A 23618-nucleotide genomic window follows, 5' to 3' on the forward strand; every position below is an offset into this window, starting at 1 on the left:
TTGACTTCTATTAAGTTAGTGTAAAATGACAAAAATACCCTCATAAATAATAATAATATAACAATACATGATTCCAAATCATACCAGACCACTTTCCATTCTTTCAATTTGGTATTATTTTAGAACCCTTATGACAATAATAAGTTCTAGACAAAGTCACAAAACTCTTCCAAAGAGCAAAGATGTAACCTGTTCAACCAACAACAAATGTCACCGGCCAAAGATTTTTATAATTGTATTTATAGTTATACATATGTACAAAACCCAACACTTGATTAAATAAATGTTATTGCATAAATGACATTGCACAAGAATTAGTAGAAATTTAGTACCATTGAAGACCGAACGCGCTTTGACATTTCCTGTTTCGTGCACTCACATTTCTGATAATCCAGCGTACCATGATGACGATAATGGTTTACATCTTGCCTCAACGGCCAAGGTTTTCACAGTCCGGGGACACGGGTCTCCAAATACAGAATTAGACACTTTTATTTTGCAGCTATTTTTTCCCTCACACGCCTGTTAACAATTCATAATTTAATTACTGCATGCATGCATGCATTTATGTATATACATGTAGTATCAGTATGTGTGTGTGTGTGTGTGTGTGTGCGTGCGCGTGTCTATCTCACCTTGGATAAGACAGAAGATGAAGTTGGTGCATGGCAGTTGCCTACAGAAAACGCTTGGCAGGTACCTTGAGGGGTTCCATAGCTGGCAAACTCTATGGATGAAATTATATAACCGTCTTCACACTGCAATTCCATTATTGGTTCCGTCTCTCCATTTAAGTGGGACCATGTTTCGACAGGTGGATAATAATCCTCAGACACGTGAGCACAGACAGTTCCAACAGATACTGTCTTGACAGAAATTTCAAATGGGTTTCCTCCTGTCTCCTCAAATAGAACAAGTAGATTGTCTGATGGATGTAACCAAGATCTCGGTACATGGTATCTGTTTCATCAAATTCGCAATCAATTTTTCTATGTTTCAATAATGATTTTCAGTTTTGAAAGAGAACTACCAAATCTGAGTAGGTTTCCCACAATTTGTTTGGCATTTATCTGAATTATAAGCTCCCCGATAATCACAAGTTTCTTGGCATCCATCTTGTGGGGCAACGAGAGTCCAGTATCTTCCTATATGATGTCCGTTGACCCAAGCTTGACCTTTACCCATACTGCTCATATCAAGAACCACTGGATCTTTCCCACCCGGGGAATCAAAATATGTCTGCCATCAAAAGTCGGATAAAAGTTAAACTTGATTTCTTTAAGGTATAGTGACTCCGTGGTATGTGAAGTAAAAATATCATAGCTCGTAAAATTATTTAGCAGGCATAACCTTGATGAGCAAAAGAAATTATTCGACATCTTTAAAATAAATTCAATAGAATTCTTGTACCTTGTACCATGAAAGGATTGATGGAACTTCATCATGTGTCAAATTAGTCCAATCCGAACTTTCATCATTGTCAGTAGCATATAATTTCTGGAATTCACTTTTAAGCCCAACCTATGGTAAAATAAAAGATAGCAATTTGGTTGTGAAGAATAATCTTTGGAAGCATTAGATCAGAAAAGTACCTGATAAGTCCATGGTGAATATGTGAGATTAACATCCCCATTCTTGAATCCAGTTAGAGTGATATTACCCTTAAATCCCGCTCCATCTTTCTCAATAAACGCACCATAGTTCTGAGGAAATTATAACACCTCCATTAGAAATCAAATAACTTGGTTCTATAGTCTATAGTCTATACTACAAACAAGCAAATAGGGGAGAGTAACTGAAATCAACACTCAATAAAAGAAACGACTTTTTCTCAGCTGAGAACACTAATGGTGCAAGTTTTAGTAACCTGCAAACCAACTGTCTCGGAAAATAACATCAAGTCATTGTATCCTTGCTTTAGTTGAACCTGTTGAACAACCTCAACCCAGTCACCCTTTGCACTTCCTTTAATTTCAATACACATGTAACACATTAGCACTAATGTTATAAATTAGTAATTATATGATCTACAAATTAAAAGAAATATGACAAACTACCTATAAGTTGTCCATTGATGAAGATAAGAACAACATCACGCATGCTATCGATTTTGAGAAAAGGAGTAATTGAGTTTTCTTTCCAGTGTACAATATCCTCATCAGAAACATATACTCTGCGTTTTGTTACACAGCCATTGTAACATCATCATTAAATTTCCCTCAAGAGTGAAATGAGGTAACTAAATCCCAGATGAAGATACAAACAAGACTATTTTAATTTTTATAATTTATTGAACATAAAAACATAGGTGAAATGATACATCCTCCAGAAAATGTGCCTGCAAATCCTCCTATTTCCACTTGTAGGCACATTTTTAGGAGAACTTATCATTTATTAAAACATAAGGGTACCCTGACAATATAATTATGACATGATGTACCTGGTGATATACCATAAATAATCTGTTTGATCTTTTGTTACATTTAGATGCTCCAAGATGCCTTGAACAGTGAAATTATCATCACCCCATACACCAATGGGTTCCTTAAGTGCCATCCAAGATTCAGAGACGAGGGGTACTTGCTTCTGAATCATTAAGTGCTCAGGACCAGAACTTTTTGCAGATGATGTAACCTCAAAATCTACAACTTTAATAGAGGTTTGTGTCCCAATCTGTTCCATTACATTTTTTTTTAAAAGACATGCTGACATGGAAATGAGGATTTATGATACGAGTCAGCAAAAATAAGCCGGCTTAAACACAATCAAACCCATACCCTCAAATCGAAACACCCCCACACTATTAGCTACCAAAGGAAAGTAGAAAGAAATCAAAGATCGAAATAAAGCTTGTGTATACTTACAGAAATCAAACCTTTGCAGTGTTGAATACAGTGGTCTTGCAGTCTGGTAATATACTCACAGACCATGGTGGCAAAGTGTATGATTGACCAAAAAATTGTACAGTGCTTGATTTATGTTCATCAATATTTGCAAGGAAAGCTGAGCAAATACTTGTATTACCACCACGGTACACATGTGCCTGTCCCAAAATAAAATGATAATATTTGTTGTGTATGCCTATCTTTGTAAGATGTATTTCAATCAATTAAAAGAGGTACCATGTGACTTGGTAGTACCTAAAGGTGGTAAAACGGGCAGACTGGATACAGGTCAAACCAAGTAACTTTGGTGCCAGTCATAACAGGTTGGGTTTAAGAAAACTTTTTGTCCAGAACTAATTAAATATATTTTATAATTAAGCATCAAACATGATTAAATAATTATGGTATTTCAATGGCAATCAACTTTTTTAACAAAATGATTTAGGAAGGTTTATGCATTAAAATGAAGTATGAATGACTTTTGAACCTAAGGATGTGTTTTCTTATAAGCTAACTGTTTCGATTTTGTCCTTGGCCAATTAAAGATAAAAACATAACCTGAACTGGCCCACCAATAAGCAAAAGGGTTGAAATTACCACCTGTAGTTTAACCAATACATGCTTAACAATGTAAATGCTGAGGACTTGCACAAACCTCCTGCATAGATCCTAATTTTATATACTGAGCTGACTCGGCAGCAACTAGTGCAGGCTCACAAAGCTTTATAGCAGCATGCAGTTCCTTTAAATGCCCCCATTTAGGCTGGCTCAGAAGACCTAATCAGATTATATTCATTATCAAGGTTCTCAGTTTATAGCCAAAAATACCTAACCGCACCCACAATGAGCAGTAAAAAGTTCAAAATGTTCGCACACGCATAGACATTGATCGTACCGTATTCATCAACTGGAGCATCATAATCATAACTAGTGACATAATTAGGCCCTCCAGAAGTGCATCCAAAATTTGTCCCGCCAAAAAACTGACTCATGAAAACACATTACAGCTCTTCAAGAACTAGTCAGTGTTATTGCAGACAACTAGTTATAAGAAAATAGATAGATAGATACTATTAATATTGAAATGATACGTGTAAATAAATGAATTTTGCTTCACCAATCACAGAAATTAAGCATTCCAGTAGTAAGAAGATATGGTAAAGCTGAAAACTTTGATAAACAGCTTATTAATTATTTTTGTAGAATGTCAACTTAGTGTAGCTTAGGTTACCATATAATAATTCTGAAAGCTTCCTCCCCGTTGATAAAACCGGGCAACTGCAAATGCAAGGTCCTCCACAGGCCTATGTGGAAGTCTTCCTCCCCAAGTTGTGTACCTTGCAAATAAGTGAAAAAAAAAAGATGTATAATTGAATTGTTTCAAAAATGATTATTTATACATATGCCTAAAGCTTAAAATTTTCAACTGTTCGAATTTTGAGAAAGCCTATAAAAATATGTTGAGATTTACATACCATCCGTCCCAATTTTCTGTCCAAAGTACTGGCTTTTTGTTGGAGTTAGGTTTAAAACCATCACAATAGTATCCGTTGCAGGCATCTATCTGCAGGAAAGAGTGGGGAGACATTTAGAAACCCAAACCAGATAAATGAGTTAACAATATCCATTTGCAATAATTAAAAAATCATGTCTGAACTCTAATCAGAATCAGGTTGTCAAGTTAGTAGAGGTAAACAAAAAGGGGTATTTTTTTGTGGGTTCAAACGGGTCATATTGGTTTGACCCGATACACGTTTTGTCCAAAACTAAAAACCCCTTATAAATAACTAGTATATAAAATAAGATTACAAAAGTAATTCATTTCAATGAAAAATCTATTTTATTCGATAAATTAATTAGGACATATTATGCACTAAATACATACTTTGGGACACTTCGTCCAGTTTGAACCTTCCCATATTCTTTGTTAAGCTGCATCTTTATTTACCCATTTCACCCGTTAGACATACAAAAAATCAACCCATTCATATGTGAACGGGTCAATATTGCCACTTTGAACGGCATTTAGTGAAAACAAAGTCAACAGAGTAAGAAAGTACAATGTATTCTGGAGCATCAGTTTGCTGGCACATAACCCATGGAACACCAGCTCCAAGTCCAACAGCCATTTTTGCAGCCCATTTTACATAGTCTTTTCCTTTTTGGCCATAAGAGTCTTCAATATTTCCATACTCATTTTCAATTTGATACAAAACTCATGTCATAAAAATCCTATGACAAACAATACCAAAAAAAAAAAAAAAGAGAATAAACATTTATAGATCTAGAACAACTTGTCCCAAGTGTTTAAAAGATTTCACTAAGGCCACACAAGTATCAAAATGTTTTACAGGGTAATGTTTATGCCAGATCCAGCAAAAAATAAAAAAACTTGCAAAAAGTTGTAAATGACAAGTATGTCCCTAGCTTTAGAACTTTAGCTATATCTAGACTCCAGAGTTGTACGATGACAAAAATGCCCACAAAATGTACTCAAAAGCAATCAAACCTACATAGGTTAGCAAAATAATATTTGAGTGGATGCAGGGGAGTTATGCAACTTACAACTCTAGAAACGGCATAAGTTTTAAAAGCTATTCATTTTGTCTTTTTTGTTGTAGCTATATTCAGCAATGTTTTTGGCAAGAGTTTGCAAAACCAAACTGATATCTAGGTGGCATGTTATGTTGTTTTGATACTTGAGTGTCCTTTAATATTTAGGTGGCATATGATAAAGTATCCCTAAGCTTAAAACAACCTGTAGCATGATGATTGGGCCACCTTGCCAAGAGAAGAGAGATTCCTCTCGCATCACATCTACTATCTTTTTAACAAAGCGTTTCATCTCTTCCTGCAATAAAATGGTGTATGGCCATTATTAGTGACAACTCAAAGCGCAAAGATAATAATAGCCCTCACAAAAGCAGTCCATTATCGGTGTTGTTCTTCCAATTATAGCGGCGAAATATCATTATGAATGTAACACGATAAACAACACATCTTCTTTGAGATACAACTTCATAATGCAGATTGAATTAAGTGAATAAAACAAAGATATAGTTGAAAAAACATAATAAACTATCTGGTCCAGTTGTACCTTGAAGGGTTTGTTGTCTGTACGGAATACAATTCCAGGAATATCACGAAGCCACACAGGAAAACCCCTGCAAAGTCATGAACTTGATATTAATGCATATTTATTCGCCAAGAGTTTTTTTTAACTGTTATTAGGGGAAAAGGTTGAGACCCGAAGTTCCACTCTGTGCAAACATATGGACCGATTCGGAGATGAAGATAAAGGCCACTGGCTCCCACCAATTTGACAAACTTGGCGAGATCATATCGCCCCTCGAAATTATACTGAAACCAGCAGCAAGTAGAATGATAAAAGAAAATAATAAAACAATACATGAAGAGAATTGGGAAATAGAGTTAAAGTTAGAAAGTAGCTACCTGTCCTCTTTGTGGCTCATGGCCACTCCAGATAGAATACATAAGATTGAATGACGTCAGCTCCACCCTCCTTGCTCTTGGCAATCAAATCAGGCCACATCTAAAATTATTGAATAGCAGAAAGAAATTGAAGAAGAAAATAATACGAGTAATAAATAGTTTAGTTTTGAAGAATTGTAAAAATATAACATACGTTGGGTGTGGCCCTGGGATAGTGAATTCCTGCGGATATAAGCATTGTCCATCGATTACTAGGGCTCTGTCACATTGAACGCCTTCTTCAAATACTCATCGCCGCCACCGATGACCACGGTCAACGCCGTAGCCAGCAGCAGCAAAATAAGAAGAAGAAGAAGAAGAAGAAGAGGTGTGTAGTGCATGTTATGTTATGTTGTGTTATTAGCTACCTGTACACGAGGAGGAGGAGATGATTGACTGAATGACTTTACACAGTAGTAGTAGTCTGTATGTATGTATGTATGTATGTATGTATGAATGATCAATTGATCATCGGTTGTGAAATGAAATAATGGTTGACGTTGCTTTTGCTTTGCTTTGCTTTGCTTGCTTCTTCCTTCTTATCGCTTGCTTGCTTATTATTTTATTTTATTTTAATTTCACCAACTCAACCTGCCATGTCACCAAACCATTACATTACAATTACAATTACAATTACAATAATATATATATATATATATATATATATATATATATATATATATTACTCCATATTACATTGCACTCTCTAACAACAAATACAAGGGTGGGTGATTCAATTCAACATTTTAATCCATCGTCTTGGCGGAATGCTTAAACTTTTAAGCAACTAAACAACAACTTGTTTGATTGCTACTTAACCTGTTCAAGTATGCACCCGAAAATGATTGTTTATATGTTGCATTTGGAAGATTACATATGGCTTATTGTGTTTGTTTTTATTCTGACACTACATATTCGATAAGCCTCCACCCCACCGACGCCACCGTATATGAATGTATGTCTGTTGCAATTATTGTATGGGAGCGTCCTCTAAGGGGGAAACAACCTTTTGACACGTGAAAACGTGGAAGAAAGAAAAATGACTCAGGATTTTAACTAATAAAAACACAATGGCGTGGAAAAAGAGATTGATAACAGCCTTCGAGACATGTGAGTCATTTTATGATCATGTTAATATAAATATTATATTGAAAGCAAATCCACCTGCCACGTCACCATTATATTCAAGACATGACAAAAATTGTTTAGGGTTTTTTGGTTCAAACGGATGATGAGTTGGATGAAAGAGATGATAGAAAAGTGCTAAATGACTCTCTAGTAAATGTGACCCACTTGTAGCAATACGATAGATGTCATGCCAAATTAAAGTAGGAAACTCCCATAAGACATGCCTATATCAAATCTATTTGGTAAACTGTATCTACATGTTACTTCTTGCTATCATGCATGTCTTCGGATTTGTATCGAACATAAAGCACGTTTCCCGACTAATTCCCGATGCGTTTATTTATCAACCCAACGAGTCGTCGTCTTGGTGGTGTACTTCAAGTTTCAAGCAATTCAACAAGAGCCTGGTGACGTCAAGCATCAACTTTGATTGGTATGCTAAACTCTTTGAAGAATTACTTACAACATATCATGAGGGAGTAAGCAGTGAAGGACAAGTGATGATGACTTGAATGGTGTGCATTCGATAAAATTGATTGTTTATTTAGACCAAGATTATGGATGCTTTGTTATGTCGTGGTTTATTATGTTTGTTTTTGTACGTTGTGACACTATATACCCACCTATTGTATATGTATGTATGTGTGTGTGTGCGCATAATGCACTACATTAATAATTTAAAGCTTCATATTTTGTTGTTTTCATCTAGAACGACGACTTTCATTTTTGTGTTTAGGCCACTGTACTTTTTTCTAATTTGGAGAGTCCCGTTGTATAGATTATATTGTCTAAATCGGGCCTACGCTAGCTTAACAGTTTGGCTTGTGTATTCTCGGGAAACCATACCACTTGATAGTTGTGCCGTCACAAGATAACACACGGTGAGACGAAAAACCGGATAAACTCGATATTGAAACTTGGTTGACCAAATGCTATAATTCACCAAAATATCAATTAGTTGGAGCTCATATATGATGAAGCCGATGATGAACAAAAAGTACATGGTTAATTGAGACGAAATCAAACAACAAAAAGTACATGGTTAATTGAGACGAAATTTGATACCTGAATAATCTATAGAGTTGTTCCCCAATCGGACCAAAATTTAAAAAATTAATGAACCCTAAAAGAATGATAATCAGAGATGAAATTAAAACCTGAAAAACAATAGAAAACGAAATTGAAACCTAAACCTCACAGATGCAATTTGATACCTGAATAATTTATGAGGTTTAGGTTTAGGGATGGAAGCGTTCAATTGAAGCGGACAGAGTTTAAATGCGTAATTGAACATGAAACATACACTAATTTTAGGAGAAGGAGCGGGAACGTTGCCCCGGCGGGAGACTTAAAGTAACGTAGCCGGAAGGACGCCGGAGAGCAAATGGAAAGACGCCAGAGATTGAACACATTAAAATTAGCAACGTCTCATTCTTAAAGTTTAACAACGTCAGCAAATGACATTATTATCCACCCTAAATCTTTTATAGATAAACAAAGAAACAAAACCACAAGGCGGGAGAATAAGAGCTCACATCTCAAAATCAAATAAAATAAAATCAAACACATTAAAATTGACAACAAACAAACAATGGGAGATCTAACACCGTTGGCGATTCAGAGGTATATCTATCTATGTATGTATGTATTTCTCAAACCAAACCCTAGCACACTCATTTCTTCTTATTATTCATCATTTCATTTGCAGTCGAATCCAACAACTTGCTGAAATTGGAAGCAGTAATTGCTGTGCGCATTTGATAGAGGAGGATCTGCTCAGAGAATGCGTATTACACCTTCAGGTCACTAACCAGTTTATTCTATTTACCACTACCATATTATTATCATTTACTTACTTACCTTTTGTTTGTTTGTTAATTTTATTTAGGGTCAATTTAGTCAGATTATTGCAGAATACTCGGATGTCTCTTCCTTACAACCTCAGGATAAAGGTACTAGTATATATATATATCTTTTCTTTTCTTGTCGTTCATGTTCGCCTTTTATCCGACAACCTTTCGCTTCACCAACACCTTACCGAACCATAATTTCTTTTTCATTAACCAAATCAACTCGTTCACCAACACAAACAATGTTTTACTTCATTTGTCTTACCAAGTTTATGTTGCTGTTTTTTTAACCTCATATTTATTCATATTTTAATTTACATATAATTTACTAGCATAATACTCATATGTATCTTAATGTTTTATAGTTAACTGTTTTTAATGGACAAACATCAACAGACAAACATGAACAAACACGTTATCGAACGTTCAGGTACACAATTGAATGAACATGGCTTGTATTCGTGATCGTTCTTTATTAAACGAACAAACGTAAACGAACTTCCTGCTGAACTTTTGGTTCGTTTACAGCCCTGCCAACTGATACAATCATTGAAAATGAAATAAAAAAGGATCAGCTAGGTTTGAATTATCTTTTTTTTTTAGCTCAGGCTAAAGTGTGTGTTATTTGAATCCTCATGAGGAAAATGTGGTACTATTTAACCAATCGTGTTCGTTATGGTTAAATAATGTAAGTTTATTATCAATTGAACCGTTTGACATTTGTTTACATAGACACGTATTTGGAGAATCTGAAAGGGGAGCTTTCCTCTCTAAAGGCCGAAAATGCCAAGATTTCTGATGAAGTTGGGAATCTTACCGCTGGTTACTTTGAAGGTGAGAAAATATATTAAAGATGCATTGAATGTTGTTTTGGCTTTATAATAATGCATTTGGATTGCAGATTTTATCCAATTACAGAGCAAAATTGAGGAACAAAAGGCTTCACTAGAGTTCATTCAGTCACAAGTAAGTTGCCACCAACCTATCTCTTTACGACTTTACTATATGACTTCATTTCCCTTACAGAACAGATCGATAACCTCACATTATTCTTTGTGTAAAATCTTATGTTCAAGGGCCTTAAAACAAACGGTGACGAATATCAACTAGAGTCTGAGGGTGCGCATGACGCTTCCAAGTTTAAGGTTTGACAATGTGGTCTTTTGGCATGCAATAGCCATGATAGATACGTTTTATGTAGCTTGTATTGTTTATGCTTTTTTTTTCTATGTAATTACTGTCTACTGATTGGTTTATTCAATGGTTTCATTTTTTTTTTCTCTTAAGATTTTAGAGCTCAATGGCGAGATTGAAAAGGGAAAAAGAATTCTAGCATCTTTGGAAAACCTTGACTACACTAGAAAAAGGTACTATGAGGATACTTGGAGTTGCAAGTGGTTTTGACTTTTCTTCGACTGCTTTTAATTATATTTTTTTTACCTAAAACACGCAGATTTGAAGGTTTTGTAAAGATGGAGGACGCATTGACTGGACTTAAAGTCATAGAATATGATGGAAACCGAATCAGTTTGTCTATAAGAACATATCTTCCTGAAGTAGAAATGGATGAGCAGAATCATGAGTTGGCTATAGAACTTTTGGATGGCACATTGGAACTAAAGAATGCTGAGGTATTATTGTTTGTGTTTTTAATAAGTGAAATGGTGCTTTACAGACTTTTTCAAATTTGCTAATGTTAATTCTTATATACCATTTTATTGTTCTAACTTATGACACTCCATCTTTTTAGATTTTTCCAAATGATGTGTACATTGGTGAAATTATTGGTGCTGCGCAGTCAATGGCGTAAGTTAATTCAACTTTTACTTTTGTTTTTAGTTTTCATGTCAAATTTGTGATGATGATCGTATTGTATATCAGACACACTGTTGAAAATACTCAATAGATGCTCATCTAACAACATAAGGAAATACTTTTTTTAGCAGCCATAGCACCACTTTGCTTTAAATTTTATCATACTTATGCCAGAGGTGAGACCCGCTTGTATAATTCGGGTAGTATTTTATTGGTAACAGGTAAAATTCAATATTCTTAGCTAATAACAAAGACGGGCCAACTGTTGTGTAATGTTTGTTCAAATGCTTACAATGTCCCAATTGTTTTAGTAACAGAAAACGTAGTGTTATTTTAGATATCCAGTATTGTAGTTTTTGATCATATAGAATACATTAACTATGCGTAACATAAAACGAAAGGACGGAAAAGTGTTGGTGGGTTGGCATGACTTGACCACACATAAAAGTTGCCCGTTTTGATCCAAGGTAGCAGTGTCAACCTATATGGACAGGAATGTGTCAATTCGGGTAGTATATTGGTGCATGTTTTTAACTGATAATGGAATTGGTTAAATGTGCCAAAATTCATCATCCTGACACTGTTTTAAATGGGTTTACTTAACAGAAGTTATACTTTTTCACTTGCATGGTTTTTGTAATCTAATCTAGGACACTAACTTCATACAGAAATTATAGGGAAAGGAAAAAACACCATTGGTAGGTTGGGCCTGACTTGTCCAACTCAACTCCAACATATAGAAATGACCTGTTTTGACCCAAATCCGTTTTACCTGTTATCCAATCCCACCTTCAGTCTTCATCTCCTTTTTGCCATTTCTACACTCTACATATGATGGGCTCAACTATGTGTTATTTGTGTGGTGAAATGTAGCTTTATTTTGCAACCACGTTTGCATTTATTGAAATTTTGATTATTTTATTCTTACTATTACAGGCACCAGTTTTCTCTTCCAATTTCTGAGAACTCATTGGGATGCTTTGTACAAAGAGTTCAAGAGAAAATTGTTTTAAGCAGCTTGAGGAAATCTTTGGTTAAAGCTGCAAGCAAGTCAAGGTGAGATTTCGGGGGAAACTCGCAGATCATTTTAGGAAAATTGTTGAAAAAACTCGTAGTTCATCTTAGTTTTACATTTCCCGACTTTTAAAACTTCCCTGCCTTTTGTTATGGAAATAAAAGTTTATAATTTTTTGCATGACTTAAATTCTTAAAACTTTTTAAGACCTAAACAAAAGTTTTCTTTTTCACGATTAAGTTTAAAGATTGTTAGGGCTCTTGTGAAGTTTTAAAAGTCTATGGACTTCGTCATTCAATAAATAAAGTTGAGAGATGTATGTGCAAAATCAATGAAACTCTACAGTTTTTTCCCCGATCATTGCTCTTTATTTTTTATATAATTGTTTTACCAGATGTCTTGTATCTGTTTTTTTTTCGTTTTTGTTATATTACTTAAATGTGTTTGTTTGGATATAGACACTTCACCGAGTATGCTGACAAAGATGAGATAATAATAGCTCATCTGGTGGATGGAGTTGAAGCTTGTATAAAAGTATCACCAGGGTGGCCTATTACCAGTTCTCCCTTAAAGCTACTATCCTTAAAGGCTTCAAGTCAATCTTCAAAGGAGGTTACTTTCAGCTTTCTTTGCAAAGTTGAGGTCAGCTATGCATATCTCATCATGTTTGTTTAACTTCCTCATTTTAAGGAATTATCTAGTAGTCGAGATGGTAATTTCAGTCTACTTATCTAAAAACGGGTTATAAACTATCTCTAGTAATAGTGCTTTAGTTATCAATCAATCAATCAATCATACCCAGTTAAGTCCCACCAACAGCCAAGCTATAAGTAGGGTCTAGGGAGGGTGGGATGTAGGCACACCGTACCTCTATCCAACGGGATAAAGAGGTGGCTTTTAGAGAGACCCTCAGCTCTGTAATACATATGTATGAGACAATATAAAGTGAATGAAATAATAATAATAATAATAGTAATATTAATAATATTAATAATAATAATAATAAAAACAATAATAGTAATAATAAAATAATAATAATACTATATGGTGTGTGACCAGAATAAGGTAAATAGAAGCCTTAAGGTCTCCTTTCTCCCTAAAAATCTTTAACTTTAATCCTACTTCTCCAAGAATTCCTATCTCCAATAATAATAATAGTGCGTTAGTTAGTAGGTCTTTATATCTTGGTTTCAAATTTTATAACAGGATATTAACTCTAGCTGGCTAATAATCTTTGTTCTTTCAGGAAAGGGTGAATTCCTTAGACATACAAGTATGCCAGAACCTTTCTACATTTGTGGATGCAATTGAAGAAATTTACACACAAAGAATGCGTATCGAAATCCAATCCGATAGCAGCATCAACAAATGATGTATGTTCCATATCATTTTATAAAATTTAAATTTGATCTGCCCAAGACTAGGTGCTACTTAACTTGTAACAAATGAATTAACATTGATGGTTTTTAATTCTGTAAAGGTTGGCGTGTTTAGGTTTCATATTCGTTTGTTCGCAGATAACCATAGGTTGCTAGGGGTGGTGTGGCAGCTCGGACCCAACTCCAAATTTGGCCAATTAGTTAATCGTGTTTAAAAGTGTGGACTCTAGCCCGGACAAATGATTCATGATCAATCGGTTTATTTAGTATTTACGGGACTTGTGAATTTCATTTTAAAACATAACACGATTAATAGATTTAAGAAACATAGTAGTGATTGGAATTTTTGGGTTGTAGGAGTTAGATAAATCACAATAGTTTGATGGATATTGTACAACATGTTGCTATGCATTAGGGCATCTATAGTGAACGAGCTAAGAACGCTCTATTTACATATTATGCTAACACCATGTAGATATGAGTGTTTTTTCTCTAGTTTTATGCGTACTGGTTGAAGCTCTTTGTAACGATTAAATAATTTCAAAAATACATAAATAAATTATTTATTTAAAAAAGTTGAGGTGACGTGGGTGACTGAGGTTGGTTGAATAAATGGTGGGACTATTTACACAATGTACCCCTAAAGTTTCATTTAGTTAAAGAATTAATCACAAAATCTTTTCATATGATCATCCTTACTTCCATTAATTGCAAAATTAGCCCACACACCTATTTACACATAGTACCCTTCAACTTCCGTTCAATTACACCATTAACACGGTAATCCTCAAGTTTCATTAACTGCACAATTAACACCCCCTCCCCACCCACACACACACAAACTTTTAATATGGTAATCCTTATGTTACACGAACAACCTCATCAATTTTTAATATTATACAAACTCATGCAGTAATAAACCGAACCAATACCTGCAAGTTCCTATCCCATCTTTGCCATAACATTGGATTTAAAGAAATTGGTTTGCTAATAAAATGTTGAATTGATATTATAATGTTTTGAAGCATGTGTATTATTTATTATGTATTCAACAAAAATCCTTGAACGTGAGGTTATTTATTTATTTATTAAATTTATGAAAACTAGGCAAATACAAGGGGTTTTATGAAAAGGGGGTATTGGATTTTAATACTCAAAACTAAAGGCTATTGGTCGATAATAATTACAACAGAGTTTATCATCACTGGCGATTTCAAATTTAACAAATTGGCTCTCAGTAGTTCCAGTTAAAAAAATTTAACGACGTTTACTTTTTACCCCTAATTTTAAACTGATTTTAAGGGCTTTAGACCGGGAAGTAGGAGAGTCCATTGATGTAAAACTTAGCTAAAAAATATGCTCCAAATGACTTGATTAGTGTTTCAAATCGGGTGTTTGAACATCCAATTAAAAAACATTAAGCCGTTTGTAACATCGTTTTGAGCTAAATTTTACATCAATAGGTGTGTATCATCAGTATGATAAAAAAACCCTAAGAAATCAGTTTGAAATTCAGAAAAAAATTTGACTCTCTTAAGTTTTTTTTTAACGGGAAACACTGAGAGCCAATTTTTTTAAATATGGGCGCACCAGTGAATAAACTCTATTAGGCGGCCATGAAAACTACAAGGAGTTTAATTGTAAATAAATGTGCAGAAAAGCATATATTAACAACTAGTGATGATCATAAGAATATTATTTTACTGTATTTTCTTTTCCCCCAAATCAAATCAATTCAATTCAATCACGTAAGAACCCTAGAATGCAATAATGTCAATTGAAAGCAGCAGCAATCAGAAGCAACAAAAGACATCTGAACCATCAGACGATGATCCACCTACGCTGCTGCAGGAGATCATCGTCGAAATCTTGTCAAGACTCCCGGTCGAATCGCTGTTGCGTTGCACCTCCGTTTGCAAATTATGGTACTCGTTAATCTCCGATCCTCATTTCGTTAAATCTCACCTCAATTTATCCAAAAGCAACAAACTTTATGCACATCATAGACTGATTTACAGCACTGTGCCCAAAATTAACCTCAAAAGCTGTAGTCTTTATCATCTCTTGTGTCGTGATGGTTCCGTTAATGCCGTTGAGCTTGATTATCCGATGAAGCATCCTAGAAAGTCTGTTTGGATTGTCGGTTCGTGTAACGGGTTGGTGTGTGTAGCTATTGAGGAGGATACTTTGTTTATTTGGAACCCGAGTACTAGGCGGTCGAGTAGGTTGCCGTATTGTGGACGGAAAGCGCAGCCGGGGTGTTATGTGTTGTACGGGTTTGGGTATGAAGAGTCAGGTGATGATTATAAGGTGGTTGAGATTTCGTGTGTGTTTAAAGACAGGGCTAAGTATTGTACTACGGTTAGGGTGTACTCGTTGAGATGTGGGAATTGGAACAAGATTGACGCGTTTCCGCATGGGATTCCGTTGGATGATTCGGGTAAGTTTGCGAATGGGGTGTTGCATTGGGCGGCTAGTAAGGACTTCGGGTCGACGTATTCGTGGATGATTGTTTCTTTGGATTTGGCGACGGAGACGTATGGTGAAGTGTTGCAGCCTGTGTATGGTGAAGGGGAGATGGATTTGACGTTGGGGGCGTTAGGGGAGAGTTTGTGTGTGCTTTGTAATTATCGTGGGAGTCGAGCGGAGTTATGGGTGATGAAGGTTTATGGGGTGAGAGATTCGTGGACTAAGTTGGTGTCCATCCCGTATTTGACGGATCCTGGGAGGGATCAGTTTTCTGTGCCTTTTGTTATTTCGAAAGATGGGAAGATGTTGTTGCAGTTCGGGTCGAAGTTGATTGTGTATGATTCCAAGAATAGCTCGTCCTCTGTGATTCAGAACGTGGATGAATGTCTCGAAGCATGTACTGTTGTTGAGAGTTTGGTTTCACCCGAAGCCCCCAACAGGCCTTGGAGATAGGTGAACATTGCTCTTCTTTCACTTTTGTCTTAGCTGTAGTTAATTGTATGTTGTCTACTGTTAGAAGTTTGCATGCAGATTACGTGTTTTGACTTCTGAATAGAGGGATATTTGTAATGATCACGGTGAACTTATATGTAACCTTAGCTGCAAAAGTAAGAATTTTGCCGGATTGAATAAGCTAGGAAATAGGACCCAAACAGACTCTGTCTTAGGTGAACAAATTTAAAGTGCGATAAGGATATGAATACATGAGTAATTAAGTTTTTTTTTTGTTTGTTTTTATCTATTAATGCAGATTGCAATGGCCCTAGCTTAAACGGATGGTCAATGGTTTTCGTTGTTGGCAGTATAAATAACCAAGAAAGGGGATGATGACCATTATTGCAAAGCTAATCTGGTGGTAATGCAGGAATCTGTGTTTGTGCATTTGAGAAGCTCTTTTATATCTTTTGCTATTCTTGTTTGTTCTGACTTGTGTTTTCAGACACTTGTTATGCAAAAGTCAACTTTGTGTTTTTTTTAGTATGTCACCACTATATATGATGTTGTTTTCAAAATGGAGCATTTGTAGGTGATGAAAAGTAATTTATGTGAAAGAAAAAATTAACTGATATGAGTCATGAAGTTAAATGTTGCTAAATTAGAAATCTGATAAGTTATTATAAATTGATTTTGTGATTCGCAATATGATCATACATTATGTCTATTTGAGCATTCTCTAGGCGTTTTAGACGTCCACAGGTCGTGTCACGCTGGCTGACAAATCACATTTTCATTTATGTTCAAAATACATCCATCTCTTTTGAGTGACACACACTTTACAATATATATATATATATATATATATATATATATATATATATATATATATATATATATATATATATATATATATATATATATATATATGAATGACCCATTGGACTTGGCTAAGTAGCTCAACAACTTCTGGCGTGAGGAAACCAAAAGTGTTAAATGCAAAAGGTATAAATACATCTTGGTTGTCAAGACAAACCTTCTCATGTTTAGTCACATTGCTTTTAGAGTAGTCTGTCTAGCCGTGAAACCACTACTCCCCAACACATGTTTTCCTTAACTCAATCCAAAGACCAAAATATCAACCGAGCAAAAACCAAAATTTCAACTAATAAAATTTTCTAACAATATATTTATTTTTAAATTAAAATGACAATAATTTGTGCATGCTACTCTACTCAATTGTCTAAACCTGAGGTTGCCAATTCATTCACATCTGATAAAAATTAACCAGTCAAATAAATGAACCAAGTAATTGAATAAATTCAACAGTAGTTTGATATTATATTTGTTTAAAACTTGTGCTATAGAGGCTTTTAAATTTGTGTATATCCTTTTTAAACAATTAATTTAATTTAATTTCTTGTAAAGAAAGTAATTTAGGATGAGCTATTAGTTTAAAAATAATTGATAAACAATTGGTATGCTTTTGCCATGATAGATAGAAGATGTTGATGGTTTAGAATGAAAGTATAAAAAGTTTTGATGGTCAAAAATAAAATAGAAAACAACACCAATTAATTAACCTCCTAAACATAAAATATTAGATTTTTGTTTCTTGATTGTAGCCAGCAGCCTCTAAACATCAACAATGCCAATGGCATCAATGGCATTGGCTGCCCCTCCTCCTCCTTTATTATTTGGTAGGTAATTGCTATGCCCGCGATGAACGTTCTTCGTGTAATTATATATATTTTTGTTGGTAGGACTAGGATGAATGAATGATGTTCATAATTGTATGGTTGTATGCAGGATTTGCATAGAGGTGAATCTGCAAATGGCTTCTATAATTTATTAAACCCTGGCTCATGTTACATCGAGACAATTATGACACCAGGTAGTTCTGTCGTTCGACATGCGAATGACATAGATTTATACTCTTGCATACGCAATGTTTCCGTTCAGACAGGTGAAGAGTTTTCCCCTGAGTTTCTCCGCAAACGCAAGCCTATATTAGAGCGCCAAGCCACCGACGAATCATTTCACGAGTATCACCATACAACGTACGCAAGAACAGACCAGAATCAACAATATCATGTGTACGAGAATTCTAGTGCTTCAGAATATGCTCCAATAGAGGTGGAGAAAAACACATATAATGATCATCATGGTCATCGTCAACCATACCCGTGTTACAATAGAAATAACTCTTTTTCGGGGAAATTAAAATTTTTATGCAGTTTTGGTGGGAAGATATTGCCAAGGCCAAGTGATGGGAAGCTTAGGTATGTGGGAGGTGAGACCAGGATTATATCGATTAACAAAAACCTTAGTTATCAACAAATCATAAAGAAAACATTTTCCATATCGAACCAACCTCATATAATCAAGTACCAGCTTCCCGACGAAGACCTTGATGCGCTTATATCCGTGTGTTCCAATGAGGATTTGCAGCATATGATTGAGGAATATGATGAGCTGGAGAAATCTTCTCAAAGGTTGAGAATATTTCTCGCGCCTTTAAACGAGCCCGAGAGTCTCTCTTCGTATGATTCAAGATCCGTTGAGCAAAGCGAGAGTGACTACGAGTATGTAATCTCGGTAAATGGCATGACAAGGCCAAGCCTTAGTAAGAGTTCTAGCAAAGACTTAGACAACCTTGAAGGGGGTAGAATGGACTTTTTGACGCCGAATGTACAGTCAGCGCCACCTAGCATGCCAACTCGAACAATAGAGCAAGTGAACCAGCAACCAACGTATGAAAATGGACAACAACTAGGCAGGTATTCAGGAGAATTTGGATGCGGAAATCATACGGATATTAGCAAGCAGTACGTTGTATGGGAAGAGGATATGATAACATGGACCGAGCCGCAGAATTTAAACTTTGGCTCTGATTCAAGGAGGGCACTAGAAACTCAATATGCCAATCATTCGATTAGTAGGACACCAAGCAGTGATTTAATGTCCGATTCATCTTCAAGATTGCAGCATATTACGTCTCAGGACAATGTCATGCTAAGCTCAAACTTGAACGGGAGAAATCATTGTAGCAATGATTTAGAAATTCTAAATTATAACATTTTCTCTCCAGTTAGTAGCGGTGTCGAGAGCTTTGAAGTTAGTCTCGGTGGCAAAAGCCTATCGCATAACTCAAACTGTGATTTGCCAGAATTTCCTGTTTTGGTTGAAGATGTAACTAATAATCTGCCACATGGCATCCCTTCATCGACGAAAGTGGTGCCATGTATACTAGAAGAACCCAATTCTGCACTTGCTTCCCAATTTGCCAGTGCGGTAATTTAGTTGTGAATGTTCGTGTTTATCACTTAATATTTGTTTCCTTAAAATTAATTTTGTTTCGCCTTTTTTAGGATGTCGTGCATGAGAATAGACTGAATGTTGAGCTCGTTAGCGGTAAGGTAATAGCTGAAGTGGAAGCAGGAATACATGGTCTGCAGGTAATGCTGTTAATTATTATTATTGTTACAATTATAATTTGTTAATTAATATAACCAAGATAAGCTGTGCAGATAATAAAAAACAGTGATCTTGAAGAACTTCGTGAGCTAGGATCAGGTACGTTTGGAACTGTTTATCACGGGAAATGGAGAGGAACGGATGTTGCTATCAAGAGGATAAGAAAAAGCTGTTTTGCAGGGAAATCATCGGAACAAGAACGCTTGGTAATTGTTTGATCTATTTGTGAGAAGAGTAAAAGAAGACTTAACACATTATGATATTTTGACAGACCAAAGACTTTTGGAGGGAAGCTCAAATGCTGTCAAATCTTCATCACCCAAATGTGGTGGCATTATACGGTGTGGTGCCAGATGGGCCTGGGGGTACACTATCTACTGTAACCGAGTACATGACTAACGGGTCACTTAAGCATGTTCTGTTAAAAAACAACAGGTGAGGTGGTGACTTATCAGTTGCTTGCTTTTTGATTGAAATATATAAACATAAAGAATAAGAACGTATTTATAGTTGTTGTAGAGCGCTTGATTGGCGGAAGAAGCTGATTATTGCACAAGATGCTGCAATTGGCATGGAGTACCTGCATTTGAAGAAAATTATTCATTTTGATCTGAAATGTGAAAACCTGCTTGTGAGTCTTGGAGATCCTCATAGACCTATATGCAAGGTAAACGTACATTCTGTCTTTTTTATGTTATTGTATGAATATGAATATTAATATTGGGAGTTGGATTTTAGGTTGGTGATTTTGGTTTATCAAGAATTAAACGAAACACATTTGTTTCCGGTGGTGTAAGGGGAACACTTCCATGGATGGCTCCAGAGCTTCTAAACGGTAGCAGTACTCGCGTTTCTGAAAAAGTAAGGACAACATTATAAACAGGTTTTAGTTATTATTAAATTTTTGGTGTAAATATAATTATAAGTTGTGGCAGGTAGATGTATTCTCATTCGGGATTGCAATGTGGGAAATTTTGACCGAAGAAGAGCCTTATGCAGATATGCATTGTGGTGCCATCATAGGTAATATATATATATAGTTCCCTTGAGTTATTTTTTTAAAAATAGAATATGAATTATTAAGTACATATATATATGTGTGTTTTAAGGGGGGATTGTGAGCAATATGTTGCGGCCTACAATCCCGGATGAATGCGACGAGAGATGGAAAGGTATAATGGAGGAGTGCTGGTCACATGATCCAGCAGACAGGCCCACATTCACAGAGATAACAAACAGGCTGCAACTAATATTATCAATGGCTTCACATTCAAAAAGACAAAACAATAGTAATGTTGCTGCAATGGTCAAAATATTATAAACACATACATGCTATATATGCTGTTGTTGATGTTCCTGGCAAGAATCGCCTACTAATGTGTAATTTACATAGAGTTTAGTCACTAGCTAGTGTGTTATATATAATTAATTACCCATGTCTCATGTGAAATTGAGATATCTATATGTATAACAATGTGAAAGTTTAGTGACCAATAAATTTTGTTTCTCATTGGAAACCCATCATAAATTTATTATGTGTGAACAAAACAAAGCAATATTAATTTACATTAAGCTTTATTTTCTATCTATAGTTGAGAAACTCTTATCTTGATATAAAGTTTACTTTGTTGAGAGTATACACTATTTTGATATAGTGTTTGGGAGAGTTTGCTATCTTGACATATTGAACACATTAAAGAATTAATGTAAAGCTAACTGCTTGTGTAGCTAGTGAAAAAGGTGATCACTTCCTTTAAAGAGGGTGAGACAATTGTATTGGTGATCCACAACGTTGAGACGCGATAATGACAAAAACTCATGATCAGGGAGAGGGAGTAAGGTGGATTAGTTAACATGCGCTTGAATTCTCTATAAATTGGTTGTGTCATCTAAATCCCTAAATATTTACTTATTTGCGTTTACTTTTATAAGTTGTGAAAAGAATTTAACAAAGTTGTTAGCTCATTAAAATGGATTAAAAATCCAAGAAAACCTATTCAAACCCCTCTCATCTAGTATGACCATACATTTACTAAAGTACATTGATTTTGTATCCATGGGAACGGGTCCATATTTATTTAATTGTTTACATTTTCATAAGAAGAATTAGATTCATTTCAGAAGTGTTTCTTAATGCGAGAAGTGCGGGAAGAAGTTTTAACCAATCACGTAATTTTCTTTTAAATTCTAATTATTTAATTAAAAGGCTACATTAGTAAAATGTGCATTTTTCTTTTTTTGTTAACTATGTTTAATTAATTATTAATAAGTTACACGTTAATATTTATAATTAATTAATAAGTTTGTAATTCCATTCTAACCCATTTTCATCGTTCATATTATAATCCACTTAACTTTATGCAAATTTTATTAAATTTTCACTACAATTCTCAATTTCATTTCTTTACAAATTATTTTGATTCGATTAACAACGAACCCAAGCCTATGCAAATATGATGTAGGCTCATTATTTTAAATAGTAATAAAAGGATTACGAGATAAAAATTTCAACATCAGATTTAAACCCAGTTCAATAATACTTAAATACTACGAAATCCTTGATCATGACATAAACAAAATCAAGAGCCCTACACAGATTATACAGAAACCTACACAAATTATAATGATCAATCGATTTAATCATAAATGAACTTACACATGAACATACAGATACCTACACAGATTACAAATTATCTACACATAATCAGACACGTAATTGCACATGAACTTACAAAGCCCTACACAGAACACATAGAGCCCTACACTGATTACAAATTACGTACATACACATAATCAGACATGAACTACAGAACCCTACGCTGATTAAAAATTACCTACACATTTTACATATGAACTTACACGGTCTTAGTATACATATTACCTACATATTTTCCACTATGAAAATCGTGTGTAGTGCAGGCCAAACGTAAAACTATACAAAAATACTAAAAAGGAACAATGTAGGATATATTTTGTTGTGCATGTTAAACTTAAAGGGAACAGTGTAGGACCTCTTGTTCAGTGTAGGACTTTGCAAACTACACTTAACTCTAATTTTTTTCATGCGTAGATAAGAAATAATTCAAATAAATCAAATGAGTTTATGAGTGTAAAAAATTAATCACGAAAACATTTCACTAAAATTATTCTTAGAAAATGTTTTCGGTAGAAGTCAATTTTTTTCTTAAAAAATTGTAACCACTAAAAGAATTAATGTGGATAGTAATTTATGAGTAATTAATGGAATTAATGTTTTCAAACATCTAGATGTTTATATGTTCCTTTAATCATAAAAATGTTGTGCATTTATTATAACTTTGTCATTATCATCATTTACCATTGATTGTACATAATCAATGGTTGAGATTGATTTCTCTCAATTCTCGCTATAAAATCACTTCTCGTATGATCCACTCCATTCATAAAAATTGTAATGCTCATCAGTAACATATGAATTGTGATTTTTAAAGGTTTAAAAGGTTTCAATTTATATTTGTGTTCTTTTCTTTCAAGTTTTTTTTTATATTCTTTTAATTCATAATTATTCATCATCATTTTATATTTACATTTTCCTGGTTTATTCGTTAAATATCGACTCGATTTCAAGTAGTATCAAAAGTCAAATTGTCGTAATTTTCTTCTGGTTAGGTATATATCCAAATTGTCGGTATTC

At 34.7% G+C, this 23618-nt stretch overlaps 3 protein-coding genes and 1 pseudogene across 4 annotated transcripts; 3 read left to right on the plus strand and 1 right to left on the minus strand.

The window, feature by feature from the left end:
• Nucleotides 1-626: 626 nt before the first annotated feature.
• On the minus strand, nt 627-6576 carry LOC143531553 (beta-galactosidase 9-like; annotated as a pseudogene). The gene is made up of 18 exons (XR_013135038.1): nt 6532-6576; nt 6339-6438; nt 6133-6245; nt 5983-6049; nt 5644-5736; nt 4946-5089; nt 4361-4449; nt 4117-4222; nt 3781-3868; nt 3541-3662; nt 2876-3043; nt 2441-2673; nt 2058-2173; nt 1868-1965; nt 1593-1703; nt 1411-1521; nt 1031-1239; nt 627-960 (listed from the first exon to the last, which is right to left on the minus strand). The product of XR_013135038.1 is annotated as a beta-galactosidase 9-like (transcript).
• A 2514-nt stretch (nt 6577-9090) lies between these two features.
• On the plus strand, nt 9091-11242 carry LOC143531554 (uncharacterized). Its single transcript, XM_077026826.1, has 9 exons — nt 9091-9128; nt 9214-9307; nt 9394-9457; nt 10088-10189; nt 10257-10321; nt 10432-10500; nt 10643-10722; nt 10809-10986; nt 11106-11242. The coding sequence occupies exons 1-9, from the start codon at nt 9097-9099 to the stop codon at nt 11163-11165; spliced, it is 744 nt and encodes a 247-aa protein (XP_076882941.1). The 5' UTR covers nt 9091-9096; the 3' UTR covers nt 11166-11242.
• Nucleotides 11243-15322: 4080 nt separating this feature from the next.
• LOC143531486 (F-box/kelch-repeat protein At3g23880-like) lies at nt 15323-17079 on the plus strand. Its single transcript, XM_077026774.1, has 2 exons — nt 15323-16486; nt 16785-17079. The coding sequence occupies exon 1, from the start codon at nt 15335-15337 to the stop codon at nt 16484-16486; it is 1152 nt and encodes a 383-aa protein (XP_076882889.1). The 5' UTR covers nt 15323-15334; the 3' UTR covers nt 16785-17079.
• Nucleotides 17080-18181: 1102 nt separating this feature from the next.
• Nucleotides 18182-21266, plus strand: LOC143531514 (RAF-like serine/threonine-protein kinase 20). Its single transcript, XM_077026793.1, has 9 exons — nt 18182-18205; nt 18278-19762; nt 19840-19926; nt 19999-20151; nt 20217-20380; nt 20465-20612; nt 20684-20806; nt 20881-20968; nt 21055-21266. The coding sequence occupies exons 1-9, from the start codon at nt 18182-18184 to the stop codon at nt 21264-21266; spliced, it is 2484 nt and encodes an 827-aa protein (XP_076882908.1).
• Nucleotides 21267-23618: the final 2352 nt, after the last annotated feature.

The sequence above is a fragment of the Bidens hawaiensis genome, unplaced genomic scaffold (assembly GCF_021521415.1).
Source record: "Bidens hawaiensis isolate Kalapana, Puna unplaced genomic scaffold, B.hawaiensis_p1.1 tig00009190_1, whole genome shotgun sequence".
NCBI classification, from domain to species: Eukaryota; Viridiplantae; Streptophyta; class Magnoliopsida; order Asterales; family Asteraceae; genus Bidens; species Bidens hawaiensis.

Coding starts and splice junctions, on each gene's coding strand:
- LOC143531486 (XM_077026774.1), top strand. CDS start 15,335: ATGTCAATTGAAAGCAGCAGCAATCAGAAGCAACAAAAGACATCTGAA.
- LOC143531554 (XM_077026826.1), top strand. CDS start 9,097: ATGGGAGATCTAACACCGTTGGCGATTCAGAG. Junction 9,308..9,393: donor AATGCGTATTACACCTTCAG/GTCACTAACCAG, acceptor AATTTTATTTAG/GGTCAATTTAGTCAGATTAT. Junction 10,723..10,808: donor CTTGACTACACTAGAAAAAG/GTACTATGAGGA, acceptor TAAAACACGCAG/ATTTGAAGGTTTTGTAAAGA.
- LOC143531514 (XM_077026793.1), top strand. CDS start 18,182: ATGCCCGCGATGAACGTTCTTCGT. Junction 19,763..19,839: donor CTTCCCAATTTGCCAGTGCG/GTAATTTAGTTG, acceptor CGCCTTTTTTAG/GATGTCGTGCATGAGAATAG. Junction 20,807..20,880: donor GTACTCGCGTTTCTGAAAAA/GTAAGGACAACA, acceptor AAGTTGTGGCAG/GTAGATGTATTCTCATTCGG.